This window comes from Chlorocebus sabaeus, chromosome 12 (assembly GCF_047675955.1).
Source record: "Chlorocebus sabaeus isolate Y175 chromosome 12, mChlSab1.0.hap1, whole genome shotgun sequence".
In the NCBI taxonomy this organism is placed as follows: Eukaryota; Metazoa; Chordata; class Mammalia; order Primates; family Cercopithecidae; genus Chlorocebus; species Chlorocebus sabaeus.
Window position 1 is genome coordinate 50,233,777 of NC_132915.1, and position 13,045 is coordinate 50,246,821.

Here is a 13,045-nt window from a genome sequence, read left to right on the forward strand (position 1 = left end):
AGTGCAAGAAATAAAACATGATCAGAAAACTCAAGGGTTGACTCTTAGGACATCAGTTGTTCACATGAAATCCATTATATAAAAGGCCAGGCGCGGTAGCTCATGCCTGTAATCCCAGCACTTTGGAAGTCCGAGGCGGGCGGATCACCTGAGGTTGGGAGTTCGAGACCAGCCTGACTAACATGGAGAAATCCTGTCTCTACTAAAAATACAAAATTAGCCGGGCGTGGTGGCGCATGCCTGTAATCCCAGCTACTTGGGAGGCTGAGGCAGGAGAATCACTTGAACCCAGGAGGCAGAGGTTGTGGTGAGCCAAGATTGCACCATTGCATTGCAGCCTAGGCAACAAGAGAAAAACTCCATCTCAAAAAAAAAAAAGAAAAAAAAAAAAGAAATCCATTATATAGTATAATGATTCTCATCCTTGGCTATTTGTTAGAATCACCTAGGGAACTTTAAATACACATACACAAGAAATATTATATATATAAAATATGGAAATATTACATATAAATTATAAGAAATGTCTATAAATATTAATATATGTATGTACATATGCATATATAACATGTGAAATATATATATATATACACACATAAAAAGAAATACTGATGTGTAGTCCCCACTGCTGATTTAATTGCTCGTGGATAAACTCTGGGCATCAGCATTTTGAGAGCTCTCTCAGTTATTCTAATGTGTAGTCAGGGTCAAGAGCTACAGTTGTAGTAGAATAAACGGTGTCTGAAATGTGGGGACTCCAAGTTTCTAGCCATAGTTTTTTTTTTTTCATTTCAGGTTGTGTGACCTTGGGCAATTCACTCAACCTCTTTGAGTCTTTTTGTCCTTATTTATAAAATGAAGGAATTGAACAATATCATCTGTAGTAATTGTAGCCCTTGCTCCCCCTTTCTTGTTTTTGTGACTGTTGACACTTACTTCATCATTCTTATTTTTCTTATCTGCAAAATGAAAGTAAAAATTAATGCTTTGCCAACTGTCTAAAAAGACTGTGAAGATCAAATAGTATATTTTATGTAAAAATGTTTTGAAAACCGTTAAATACTCTGTAAATACAAAGTAATGTTGTTGATCATTACAAAAAAAAAAAAAGCCACCTGTTACCTGTCCTCTGTCTTCATGCTTGTATTCTAAGATTTGAAGCAAAATGAGAAAACACTTTTTTGTTTAGGTTTCCTTTTCCTTTTATTGGTCGTAGTACATGCTTTATTTCTATATCTGTGTAGAACTATTTTGGTTCTACCCTATTACTATCCATTGCCTAGGGAATTATAATGATCATGGGACAATCAGCTGAGTGGCAGAGGATTATAGTTGATTTTAATAAAAATACAATACAAATTCTGAACTGTTGCTAAGATCATGAATTTAGCCTAAAACCTCAATGCCGAAAGTCTTCTCTGTATATTGTGTGTGCCCCTGTCCTCCTGCCCTTGGGAAGATCGGGTATGTATTCATCAGGCGCTTTGGGTTTAGAGCTAGATTTTTAACCGTAGTCAAGGTTAAAAAAAAAAAAATGACTTATGAGATGGTGTAGAATTAAATTAGAAGGTAAATTTTACTCAAAAAGTTAATTGCTATATGATGATTTATTTTCTATCAGAAGTGTTCTTATTTCTTTAATGATGAATGAAAACTTTAGATGCTTATGTAGAGGTCTTTGTAATAACTATCTAGTTCAGATACTCACCAGAGCAGGGCACTGTATGAAATTTCTCATATGCTGCTTAGTTCTTGCAAACCAATAAAAATAATCTCTTTACTAGTCAGCTCTGATTGCCTCTTACCTTTGTGAGATTTTGCATTACCATACTTTTCAAAGCCGTGTTTTAAAAGTCACTTTATTTCCTGTGTGCTACCAGCTGGGTTGTTTTGAGTAACATTATCATTAAAATAGTGCTATATTAATTTAAAGTGTAACTTAGTATGTTTGATTTTTATCCTTAAAGTACCAAAGCTTAGAGAGCAAATGGGTCTAGAATTAAAAACACATTTTAATGTGCTTTGACTGCAAGGGACAACACCGTCCTTATGGTGTGTCTGAAATTTTAAATTGGATAATAGTGAGGAATGATAAATGGGCTTTCTTTCCCACTTGAGACATATTTATAAATATATATAATGTCTGGTAGAACTCTCTAACATGGGATTCTTATAGAAGCTGTTCATATTCAGCTGCTCTGTCATTTTATTAGGGCTGTTATTCATTTCTTTTCCCATAATTACATGTAGGAAGGGGCATATAGAGCTCTCCATTTCATTTTGAATAGCTGGTTATTGCTTTGTAACCAAAGGCTTTTAGGATTTCAACTTCCTTTTTAATTAAAAGGAATTAACCCCCTGTAGGAAATAATCCATCTACTGGGAAGTGTTCCCACCAAAAAATTTTGGGAGATGTGCCAATAGATCCCTGTGTTAAATTTATACTTGTTTCTCTATACTAAAGTTAAATTCTTTTCCTCTCTTTTCCTTTCTTTCCTGGAAAACTCCTAGCTTTATGGACATTTATAATGTGACTTGCTGGTTTGTCCAAGCTCAGATAGCTTCAAATTTTTTTTTTTTTTAAATATATACGCATGTGGGCTTTTAGGAACACTGAAATTGTTTCAAGCCTTATAGTGAGGGAATTATAACCTTTAAAAGGAAAACACTTGTAATTTGGTTTTTCAAATTTAAAAGGATATTATTAATTGATTATTTAGTAGCAAAATATTTCATTAATAATGAAAACATAATCTATAGACGAAAATGTTTGGATTTTTAAAAAGTGTATTATTTTGGGTGTCGGCTGGGGTGGATCTAAGAGAGGCTTGTGTGGTTTTATAGTGCTTTTTTGATAGGTATGCTTCCTTCACGTTGTAAATAAAAGGCTAACCCTGTTTTCTTTCTTTGGCATGTCCTAGAAGTCCTATTCTGGTGAAAACACAGCTAGTGCCATTGCCCGTTCTGCTGCCGCCACGGCTTTGTCTCTCCTTGTGCCAGTTTTCATTATCTCTTGCAAAGAGAAGGTTGAGGAAATCCTGAACATGCTGACTGCCAGGTTACCTGGGAAACCAAGTGCTGATGAGTCTCAAGCCGTGCAAATCCACATGGGCCTTGCTTTAGGGATGTTTCTCTCTCGCTTGTGTGAAGAGAAACTCAGGTACAGTTTATTAAAATATTCCTGCTTTTCTTCTTTGTGATTTTTTGCAAAGGATTTTGTACCCGTACACACCTATACATAAACATTGTATCTGAGCAACATGTGTTTGCCAAACTTTCTGAGATGGGCAAGTTGATCCTTTCTTCTTCTTTATGAGTAAATTTATCTGTGTAAAATACCATCATGGAGGTGTTCATGTATTTTAAGAGTTGCTAGTATTAAAGTGATTGGTTACTTGAAAATCATTTCATGCTTAGATGAAAGCCGCAGGTACCTACGTGTGGTGGACATGAGAAAAGTCTAATCTCATGGTGCTGTAAGTAAAAAGCTTCTTTTATTCTGGTTTATATGGGATGAAAATAACTGCCAATCTTTTGTTGATATCAATGTAAAATGAGAGGAGAGGATTGGCATATCTCTAGTGCCTAAGGGGTGTTGGGAATCACTGAATCACCTGAGAACTACATGTACCCGACTTTAAATATTGCTTTTTTTCCTGTGCCCTAGCCACATTTTTATAATCCTTAAAGAGTCTTAATCTGTGCATATTATACTGTGTGCTTTGTTCACTTTGATTGCTCATTTTTGGACTGCTAACTTGACCCTTGAATGGAGCTAATGGAATAGACTCAGGTGGAAAATTCCACTAAATCGGAAAGGTTTTTTAGTGCATAAGTCTACTTTTGTTTTGTTGTTCATACTGCTTATTCTTTATTTTCTAGCAAGTCTTAGAATTTTATATATCTACATTGATTGTAGTGGGATACAACATGAATATTTGCTTATCATGAATATTTTGATGTCAGTGACTTGGAATTATCCCTGTTTTCCTACATTGGAAATATGATAATAGGGAGAGGCATTCTGTTGTGATATTAGATTCTTTTTAAATTCCTGGTTGGCAGAAATTAGCTGTCCAAAGGCAAGAACTGGTGTTGGTGTGGATAAACTGGATGACACTGTGCTATATTTATTTCAGTTTGAGACCATTAAGTTCACAAACATGAGTATGTGAAACTTTTATGTGAATTGCTATTGATTTGGGGGAATACCATATTTCACATGATCATTTTCAGCTCTTAGAAACATCTGTCAGATGATTGGGATGATTCTCTTAGTCTTTGAGGCCATAAGTGCAATATGGCCAGAATATTCGTTTTGTCCTGTTCACCATCACTAATAAACATCGGTCTTGTTCTGGAGATGAATAAAAAACTGCCCTTTGCATGTGATTTGACTGTTACATATCTTATGTGTGTGACAGAACACAAAGTATTTTTAAAGACTTAAAACTTGAAAGTGATTTTTTTCCCTTTGCTAGTATGCTACAAATGACAGTCTCTTCACCATCTGTGTTCATGCTCTTTCTTTGGTATCTTTTCAAGCAACATGTTTTGCAACTAAAAATGAGCCGTGGCAGTTTAATTCGAGGCAACTCATTTCATCCTATTCTGGCTCTGACTACTTTCTTCACTAACTTAGGAGGAGATGCTGCTGCTTTTAGGCTGACAAGCTTGTATTTGTGGTTAACTTAATCATGCTCCCTGGAGAAACCTATGATGATTCCCCCAGAACTCTTGACCCTGCTACCTAGGTTGTCTTCCACTCCTGTCTGTCTAACTTGAATTCACACCTGAAGGAAACCCTGGGCAAAGACATCAGGAAGCTCCTTCCTTAGCTGAGCACCCACTGAATAACTACAAATTTTAACTTTGCCCTAATGTTCCTGTGTTTGATAGCATCCTCCTTCTACTTAGAGTCTGTGTGTTAGTAATGCCATTACTAATATAACTATTCATGGCTCCCACCTTCCCAATTTGTTGGAATTGAGGAATCTCAAATATTTGCCTTTTGATACTAATAAATTTTTTTACCAGGTAGTAACAATACTAACAGATAATTTCACTTTTGGAGAAAGTTTAAATTTTTTTCTAAAAGCAAGTGTTTTGAGAGCTGTTGATTTTGACTAGTCAGTGACATCAAATGTGTCCCAATGTGGTCCTTTAATGGGAACAGAATTAGGACAGTATGTTGTTTTTCAGAGACTAAGAAATCACCATGTAGAAGAGAATTATGAATCACATCTGTAATTGCAGCACTTTGGGAGGCCGAGGTGGGCAGATCACGTGAGCCCAGGAGTTTGAGACCAGCCAGACATGGTGGCAGATGCCTGTAGTCCCAACTACTCTGGAAGCTGAGGCATGAGAATTGCTTGAGCCCAGGAGGCTGAGGTTTCAGTGAGCTGACATTGTGCCACTGCACTCCAGCCTGGGTGAGAAAGCAAAACTGTCTCAAAAAAAAAAAGAGAGAGAGAGAGAGAATTATGAAAATCATTTCGTTTTTTGCTAAGGCTTTTGAAAAATCTCTTGAATTTAAGTTCCAATCTAGAATTTATTCAGAAGACTCCTGAATATTGTTCCACAGCTTCTTGCTTCTGTCATAACCGCCAGAAAATACAAGTATGATTTGTTTAGCATTTGTTTAGGATATTTAAGTATATTTTACTCCAAAGGACAACTTTTATAGGATTTATTTAGTTAAAGCTATTAAGTCTGTGTGTGCGATGTGAGGAGTGTGCGTGTGGGCGTTTGTTTCATTGCAAAAAATCCTTCACCTTGGGCAAAACTGCTGTAGTCTTGGTTTGGGAAAATGTTTTAAAAAGTGCTCTCTGCCTGGTTGTCATTCCTGGAGTTACATTCCACTTAGCATGATCTGAAGTAGCAATATGAGAGTTAAGATGTAGGAATCTCTCACTACTAAAATGTCAGTGATGAAGCCCACAAATCGGCCTGAAGGGACAGCCATAGAACCTTTTAAGTTTTATTTTACTATGCAAGTCATACTTCACACCCAGGCATTTATAAAATCATCAATTGCTGTATAAATGCAAACACATATAGGTCTAGGATTTTCTCCCCTTAAAAAAAAATGTAAGTAAAGGAATAGAATTTACAACCTCCACAATTGAGACATGAAATCAGAAGTGACAGTCTTTGCAAGAAAGAGGTTTAGCATGATTATTGATAATGTCAGCTTAATAGGTTAAATATTCTGAAGAAAATCACTTAAGCATTCTTAGAAATATTAATTTGGAATTCTGAGTTTATTTTTTATTTTTCAGTGACTTAAAATTTGAATAGACTGAGAAAAATCAAAAATAGGAGATTTTGTGTTTTTCGGTTTGCAAGTGATTATTCTGCTCAGAAACCCAATTATTGAATAATTTGTCAGACTTAGTTTCTGTAACTACAAAATAAGCATATGCAACTCATCAGTATTGTTACTTTTTAAAAGAGAAATGCTGGTATTTCCAGTAAAATATTGAGAGAATAATATTGTATTAAGCATTTTGGACAGTTGACTAATTTTAAATAATTCATTGTTTCCCCTTGATCTTTATTCAGTGACATATCTGGCCAAGAGATGAACCTTCTTCTGATGAAGTCTTTGGATGCCCTGGAAAATTGCTGCTTTGACACTAGTCTTGAATACAAGTATGTTGTTCCTATTTCCACTCTCACAGGTACTTAGACATTGCTTCCTATACTGCCATAAGTCTTGCATGCTATGGAGAAATATTTTTCATTTTTATTTTTTGTTTCCGTAGGTTACTGGGGAACAGGTAGTGTTTGGTTACATGAGTAAGTTCTTTAATGGTGATTTGTGAGATTTTGGTGCACCCATCACCCAAGCAGTATACACTGCACACAATTTGTAGTCTTTTATCCCTCACCCCCTTCCCACCCTTTCCCGCTGAATCCCCAAAGTCCATTTTGTGATTCTTAAGCCTCTGTATCCTCATAACTTAGCTCCCACTTATGAGTGAGAACATATGACATTTGGTTTTTCCATTCCTGAGTTACTTCACTTAGAATAATAGTCTCCAGTCTCATCCAGATTGCTGTGAATGTCACTAGTTCATTCCTTTTTATGGCTGAGTAGTATTCCATTGTGTGTGTGTGTGTGTGTGTGTGTGTGTGTGTGTGTGTATGTATCTCACAGTTTCTTTATCCACTCATTGATTGATGGGCATTTGAGTTGGTTCCACGTTTTTGCAATTGTGAATTGTGCTGCTGTAAACATGCATGTGAAAGTACTTTTCTATGTAATGACTTCTTTTCCTGTGGGTACATACCCAGTAGTGGGATTGCTGGATCAAATGGTAGTTCTACTTTTAGTTCTTTAAGGAATCTCCACACTGTTTTCCGTAGTGGTTGTACTAGTTTACACCCCCACCAGCAGTGTAGAAGTGTTCTGTGTTCACCGTGTCCACACCAACATCTATTATTTTTTTATTATGGCCATTCTTGCAGGAGTGAGGTGGTATCGCATTGTGGTTTTGATTTGCATTTCCCTGATCATTAGTGATGTTAAGCAGTTTACCATATGTTTGCTGGCCATTTGTATATCTTCTTCTGAGAATTGTCTATTCATGTCCTTAGCCCACTTTTTGATGGGCTTGTTTGGTTTTGTCTTGCTAATTTGTTTGAGTTTGTTGTAGATTCTGAATATTAGTCCGTTGTCAGTTGTATAGATTGTGAAGAGACTCTCCCATTCTGTGGGTCGTCTGTTTACGCTGCTGATTGTTCCTTTTGCTGTGCAAAAGCTCTTTAGTTTATTAAGTCCGAGCTATTTATCTTTGTTTTTAGTTGCATTTGCTTTTCGGTTCTTCATTATGAAATCCTTGCCTAAGTCAATGTCTAGAAGGGTTTTTCCTGTGTTATTTTTAGAATTTTTATAGTTTTAGGTCTTAGATTTAAGTCCTTGATCCATTTTGAGTTGATTTTTGGGTAAGGTGAGAGCTGAGGATCCTTCTGTACAGTTTTATTTTCTTACATGTAGTTTGCCAATTAAGCTTACATGTAACTTACCAATTACCCCAACACCATTTGTCGAGTAGGGTGTCCTTTCTCCACTTCATGTTTTTTGTTTAAATTTGATTTGTTGAAGATCAGTTGGCTGTATTTGGGTTTTTTTCTGAGTTATCTATTCTGTTCCATTGGTCTATGTGCCTATTTTTATACCAGTACCATGCTGTTTTGGTGAATGTGACCTTATAGTATAGTTTGAAATCAGGTAATGTGATGCCTCCAGATTTGTTCTTTTTGCTTAGTCTTGCTTTGGCTACGTGGACTCCTCCAGAAAACTCCCAGAATTGATAATAGAATTCAGCAAAGTTTCCGGACACAAAATTAGTGTACACAAATCAGTAGCTCTTCTATATACCAACAGTGACCAAACTGAGAATCAAATCAAGAACCCCACCCCTTTTACAATAGCTGCAAAAAAAAAAAAAAAAAAAAGATATTTGGAAATATACTTAGGAATATATCTAACCAAGGAGGTGAAAGACCTCTACAAGGAAAACTATAAAACACTGCTGAAAGAAATCATAGATGACACAAATGGAAACACATCCCATGCTCATAGATGGGTAGAATCAATATTGTGGTAATTACTATACTGCCAAAAGCAATCTACATATTCAGTGCAGTTCTCATCAAAATACTACCTTCATTCTTCACAGAACTAGAAAAAACAATCCTAAAATTCATATGGAGAAATATTTGTAGGATGTGATTTTGAATTCCTTTGCAGAGAGTTTTCAGTAATAAATAATAAAAAAAACTTATAATTAAAGCTTCCTTGTTCTGAAAACCATGTTTCAGCAATAGACAAATTGCTTAAATTCAGAGTAACAACTGTCATTTTGCAGCTTACACCTTATATTACTAAGACCTTAGTTTTGACTTATGTTTGTCATACGAGGCACATGTATGGGGACATGGATGCATGACTTAATCTTTTTTTAAAGTATTTCTTTTTATTTTTTATTTATTTATTTATTTAGACATCATCTCACTCTTGTTGCCTAGGCTGGAGTGCAATGGTGGAATTTCGGCTCACTGCAACTTCCGCCTCCCGAGTTCAAGTGATTCTCCTGCCTCAGCCTCCCAAATTGCTGCATTACAGGCATACGTCACCACGCCCAGCTAATTTTGCATTTTTAGTAGAGGTGGGGTTTCGCCAGTTGGTCAGGCTGGTCTCAAACTCCTGACCTCATGTGATCCACCTGCCACTGCCTCCCATAGTGTTGGGATTACAGTCGTGAGCCACCCTGCCCAGCCAACTTAATCTTTTTAAAGATCTGTTGAGGCCATTTAAATTTGATTGGGCTAAGAGGGCCTTTGACTAATGATTTATGTTTCCCTGTGAAATAACGTGGCTAAGAAGTAGAAATGGAAGCAAACACATTATATCAGGGATTACCAACCTGCTTAGCATTAAGAACCTTTCCCTTCCTCATGCTAACCCCATGGTTTTTAAGGATTTTTGTCTATTACACTAAATACTTTAAAATTTATTTTCTCATTTCAGTAATGAAAGATAAAAATGAAAAGGAATAATCAAAAAAGAATACTCAAAAAAGTGTTAAACACACTCATTTAATGAGATATTTAATGTTTCAGTTAGTCTATGTGACTTGTATGGGTGAATATATGGTTTTGTTAGGCTTTTGGAAATAATGACATTCTTGAGGGTGCTACATCATAGGTTTTTGGACTTCCACGTGTTTTGGAACCTCAGGGATGAATCCTCTGGGGTTCATTTCACTAGGAACTAACAGATTATAAGCTTTAACTTCCAGTTTATTGACTCATTTACCTTTTGATATTATGGGCACTGCTCAGATATGCATTAAATCAGTGTTTTTATTTCTGGCCTTTAGGAACATAAGTTTAAAGCTACATACATACCTTCTATACTGTTAGTTTCAGACTGACAAAAGGGTAAATGATACGGTAGTGGTAGCTGCATGTGTAAAGGATTTCATCAGGAGTAAATAAAGTAAAATGTCCATTTAGTAGGTGGTAGTTATGGGATCTTCTTTCAGATGCAGGCTAAGATTGGAGAGGAACTAGTGCCATTCACCTAGTTTATCAAGAAACACTTCTGGGGTCAAGTGACTTCTTAAGAGTGTGGTTTGAATATGAGTAAAGAAAGAGTTTGATGGCATGGTTGAAGTCTCTTGAATGTAGAAAATGATTAATGAGAAAAATAGGGAAATTTAGCTGTTATTTGAATTCAATGAAGAGTTGAGATTTTGAACCTAATCCATGCATTTGTATTGTTGCCTTTTACAACCAAGGAATAAGATATTTTTATGTCTCTTTTCATTCCTCCTGCCTCCTCATACCACCCAAAGATGTTCATTATAGCTGTAGCTCAAGATGTTATAAAGTTTGGAAAAAATTTGAGATTAAGATGCCGCAAGCTTCAACCAGTGGCACAGTCAGGAATGTCTTTCAGGCATTGTCTCCATCAGTTTTCAGGAAGGTTGTTTAAATGTAAGGAGTACCACGGGGATGAATTACCCACCATGCAGATGCTGAGGTGCTTAAAAACTTCATATGTCTAAGCATATTTAACTTTAAAATTTATTTTTATTACTAATAAGATTCTTACTCCTTCATTCTTTCTTTCTTTCTTGATTCTTACCTTCTTAATGAACAACTGTATTGGTAGGCCTGGACTTCCTGTCCATTTAGTGGAAACTTGCCTATCAGAGCCCAATTAAAAGCTCAGGAGCTTCAAGAAGCCCTTCCTCCATCCTCTCCAAACTGTTAGTCCTACAGTTAAGTGCTTCATCATTACTAATGCTCTCTAGGTGTCAGTCCTTATGCATTTCTGTTTTTTGTTGTTGTTGTTGTTGTTGTTGTTTTGAGACAGGATCTCACTCTGTTGCTCAAGCTAGAGTGCAGTGACACAATCATGGCTTACTGCAAGTTCAACCTCCTGGGCTCAAGCAGTCCTCCTGCCTCAGCCTCAAGTAGCTGGTACTACAGGCATATGCAACCATGCCTGACTAAATTTTTTATTTTTGTAGAAACAGGGTCTTGCTGTGTTGCCTAGGCTGGTATTGAACTCCTGGCCTCAAGTAATCCTCCCAACCTTAGTCTCCCAAAGTAATGGGATTACAGATGTGAGCCGCTGCACCCAGCATAGTTCTCTTTTTGGCTTCACATTCAACTGATACTTACTGAGCAGCTGTATACCGAGCTAGGCATTTTCATATCTGTTTCTCATGGACTTACATCCATGTCACAACCTAAACATGATACTAAAGTAGGAATCATCATCACTTTGGTTTACAGATAAAGAATGTGAGTCTCATATAGGAAGCTTGTTCAAGGTCATATACTTAACAAGTGACAGAGCCAAGAGAGGAGCCTGGGACATCTGACTTCAAAGCCATTTTTCTTACATAACACGGTATGGGTAACACAGTTCAATAGAAAGAAAGCAATTTGATGCTTGACAGTATGCTGTGTATTTGTTTTTTTCTGATGTGCAAATGTCACCCACATTTTTTAAAAATGTTTTAATTCTTACTTCTGCTTTTCTAACTAGACCCAGACCTGAAAGCCTGGCTCATGGTGTAAAGTATTCCCTTATCTAATGAGATTGCAGGAGTCTAGGGCAAGCCTCCCTCAAGTGAAACAGTGGAAGTCTTACTAGAAGGTAGTTAATAGATGTGGGAGCGTGCTCCCTCAAATGACAGAATTCACCCAGAGCAAATTCACTGTGCTTCCCTGATTTAATGGACATGTCCCTACTGAAAGAACCGCACACCTGGGCTGGCTGGTATTGGTGAGCCTATCACTAACATTTTACTGCCATCTAGTGGTAGCTCATTGTGCCATTGTGATCCTCACAGCCCTAACTGCAGTCATGCAGTCATCAACGACCCAAGCTTTGGTTAATTACTACTGAGCTTTTACAAATACGATAACATTTGTATAGTGCTTTGCCCTTTACAAAGCACTATACAAATGTTAACTGTTATTAGAACTAATTATTAGATGGCCTAGTACTTAATCTGCAGGATTGCCTACAGTAAACTAGGGAATTGAAGATTCATCTCTGATTAATTTTAGAAAAAAATTAATTATATCTGAGTTGATACAGCAACACAAACATCAGAATTGCTTAGCTTTTAAGTTTCAGGATTTCTTTTGCTGGTGATATTTTAATATACTCTGATAATAGTTTCAACTAAGTAATGACATAATAGTGTATGGAATTTAAAAACTCAAATTCTCTTTATCATTTGTTAGCACTCTTACAGAACGTTTATGTTAGCAATTCCTAAGTTCAGTTTTATACCCAATATTATAATTTGTTTTTGTTTCCTCTGTCGAAGACACCAACACCTAATTCCTTTTTGCTTTCAGTGGACAGAAAGATATAAAAGCCAACTCTGCCCAAGCTATTCTTGGTTCAAAGCTGGCAGACATATCAAAGAGAAGCTAGAATGAGGTAAATATGTGGAATTGCTGAACTAAGCACCTGGGGCAACATTTTAAGATTTAGGACAAAAATAAACACATTAAAATAGAGAAGATTTAGAAATCAGAGGGAAATCAGGAATAAAGTTTTAGGACTACGTTCTTGGTGCATACTGGAAAATTGAGTGAAATGAGAGGGGACCTATTTAGAGGGGCAATAGGTGTATATGCCATAACAGTGACATTGGCACATGTATATACATACACTGTTATATATTCATCTGTTACACCAGTCAGTTAACTGCCATTGTAGCAATGAATAGAATCACTAGTGAGTTATAACCTTGCTTAGGTTATAGTAATAATTGCTATGATAAATTTTAGGTAAATGTGGACTAGAAACAGAAATGTCTTTTTCAAAGCCTTAATGTGTCTGTCCCCTGATATGATAAAAGAGGGGCTTCAATCTAGGGGATAGAGATTTTTGTGTGCCCAGGATAGCCTGAAAAGCAAGACTTACATACTTCCTTGTTTATTCAGAAAGATAAACTCTATTGGCATGAACTTTGAGAGGAATTTGTTTTCCAGATGAGCC

The 13,045-nt window shown here is 36.4% G+C and overlaps 1 protein-coding gene across 5 annotated transcripts in view; it reads left to right on the forward strand.

The window, feature by feature from the left end:
• FOCAD (focadhesin) overlaps positions 1 to 13,045 on the forward strand; it is a 322,164-nt gene that overhangs the window by 252,614 nt on the left and 56,505 nt on the right. For all 5 annotated transcript variants that reach the window (XM_073021655.1, XM_073021653.1, XM_073021657.1 and 2 more), the window contains 2 exons: positions 2,922 to 3,160; positions 6,565 to 6,654. In XM_073021655.1, the coding sequence (XP_072877756.1) occupies positions 2,922 to 3,160; positions 6,565 to 6,654 (329 nt within the window). The remainder of the gene's footprint in view (positions 1 to 2,921; positions 3,161 to 6,564; positions 6,655 to 13,045) is intronic.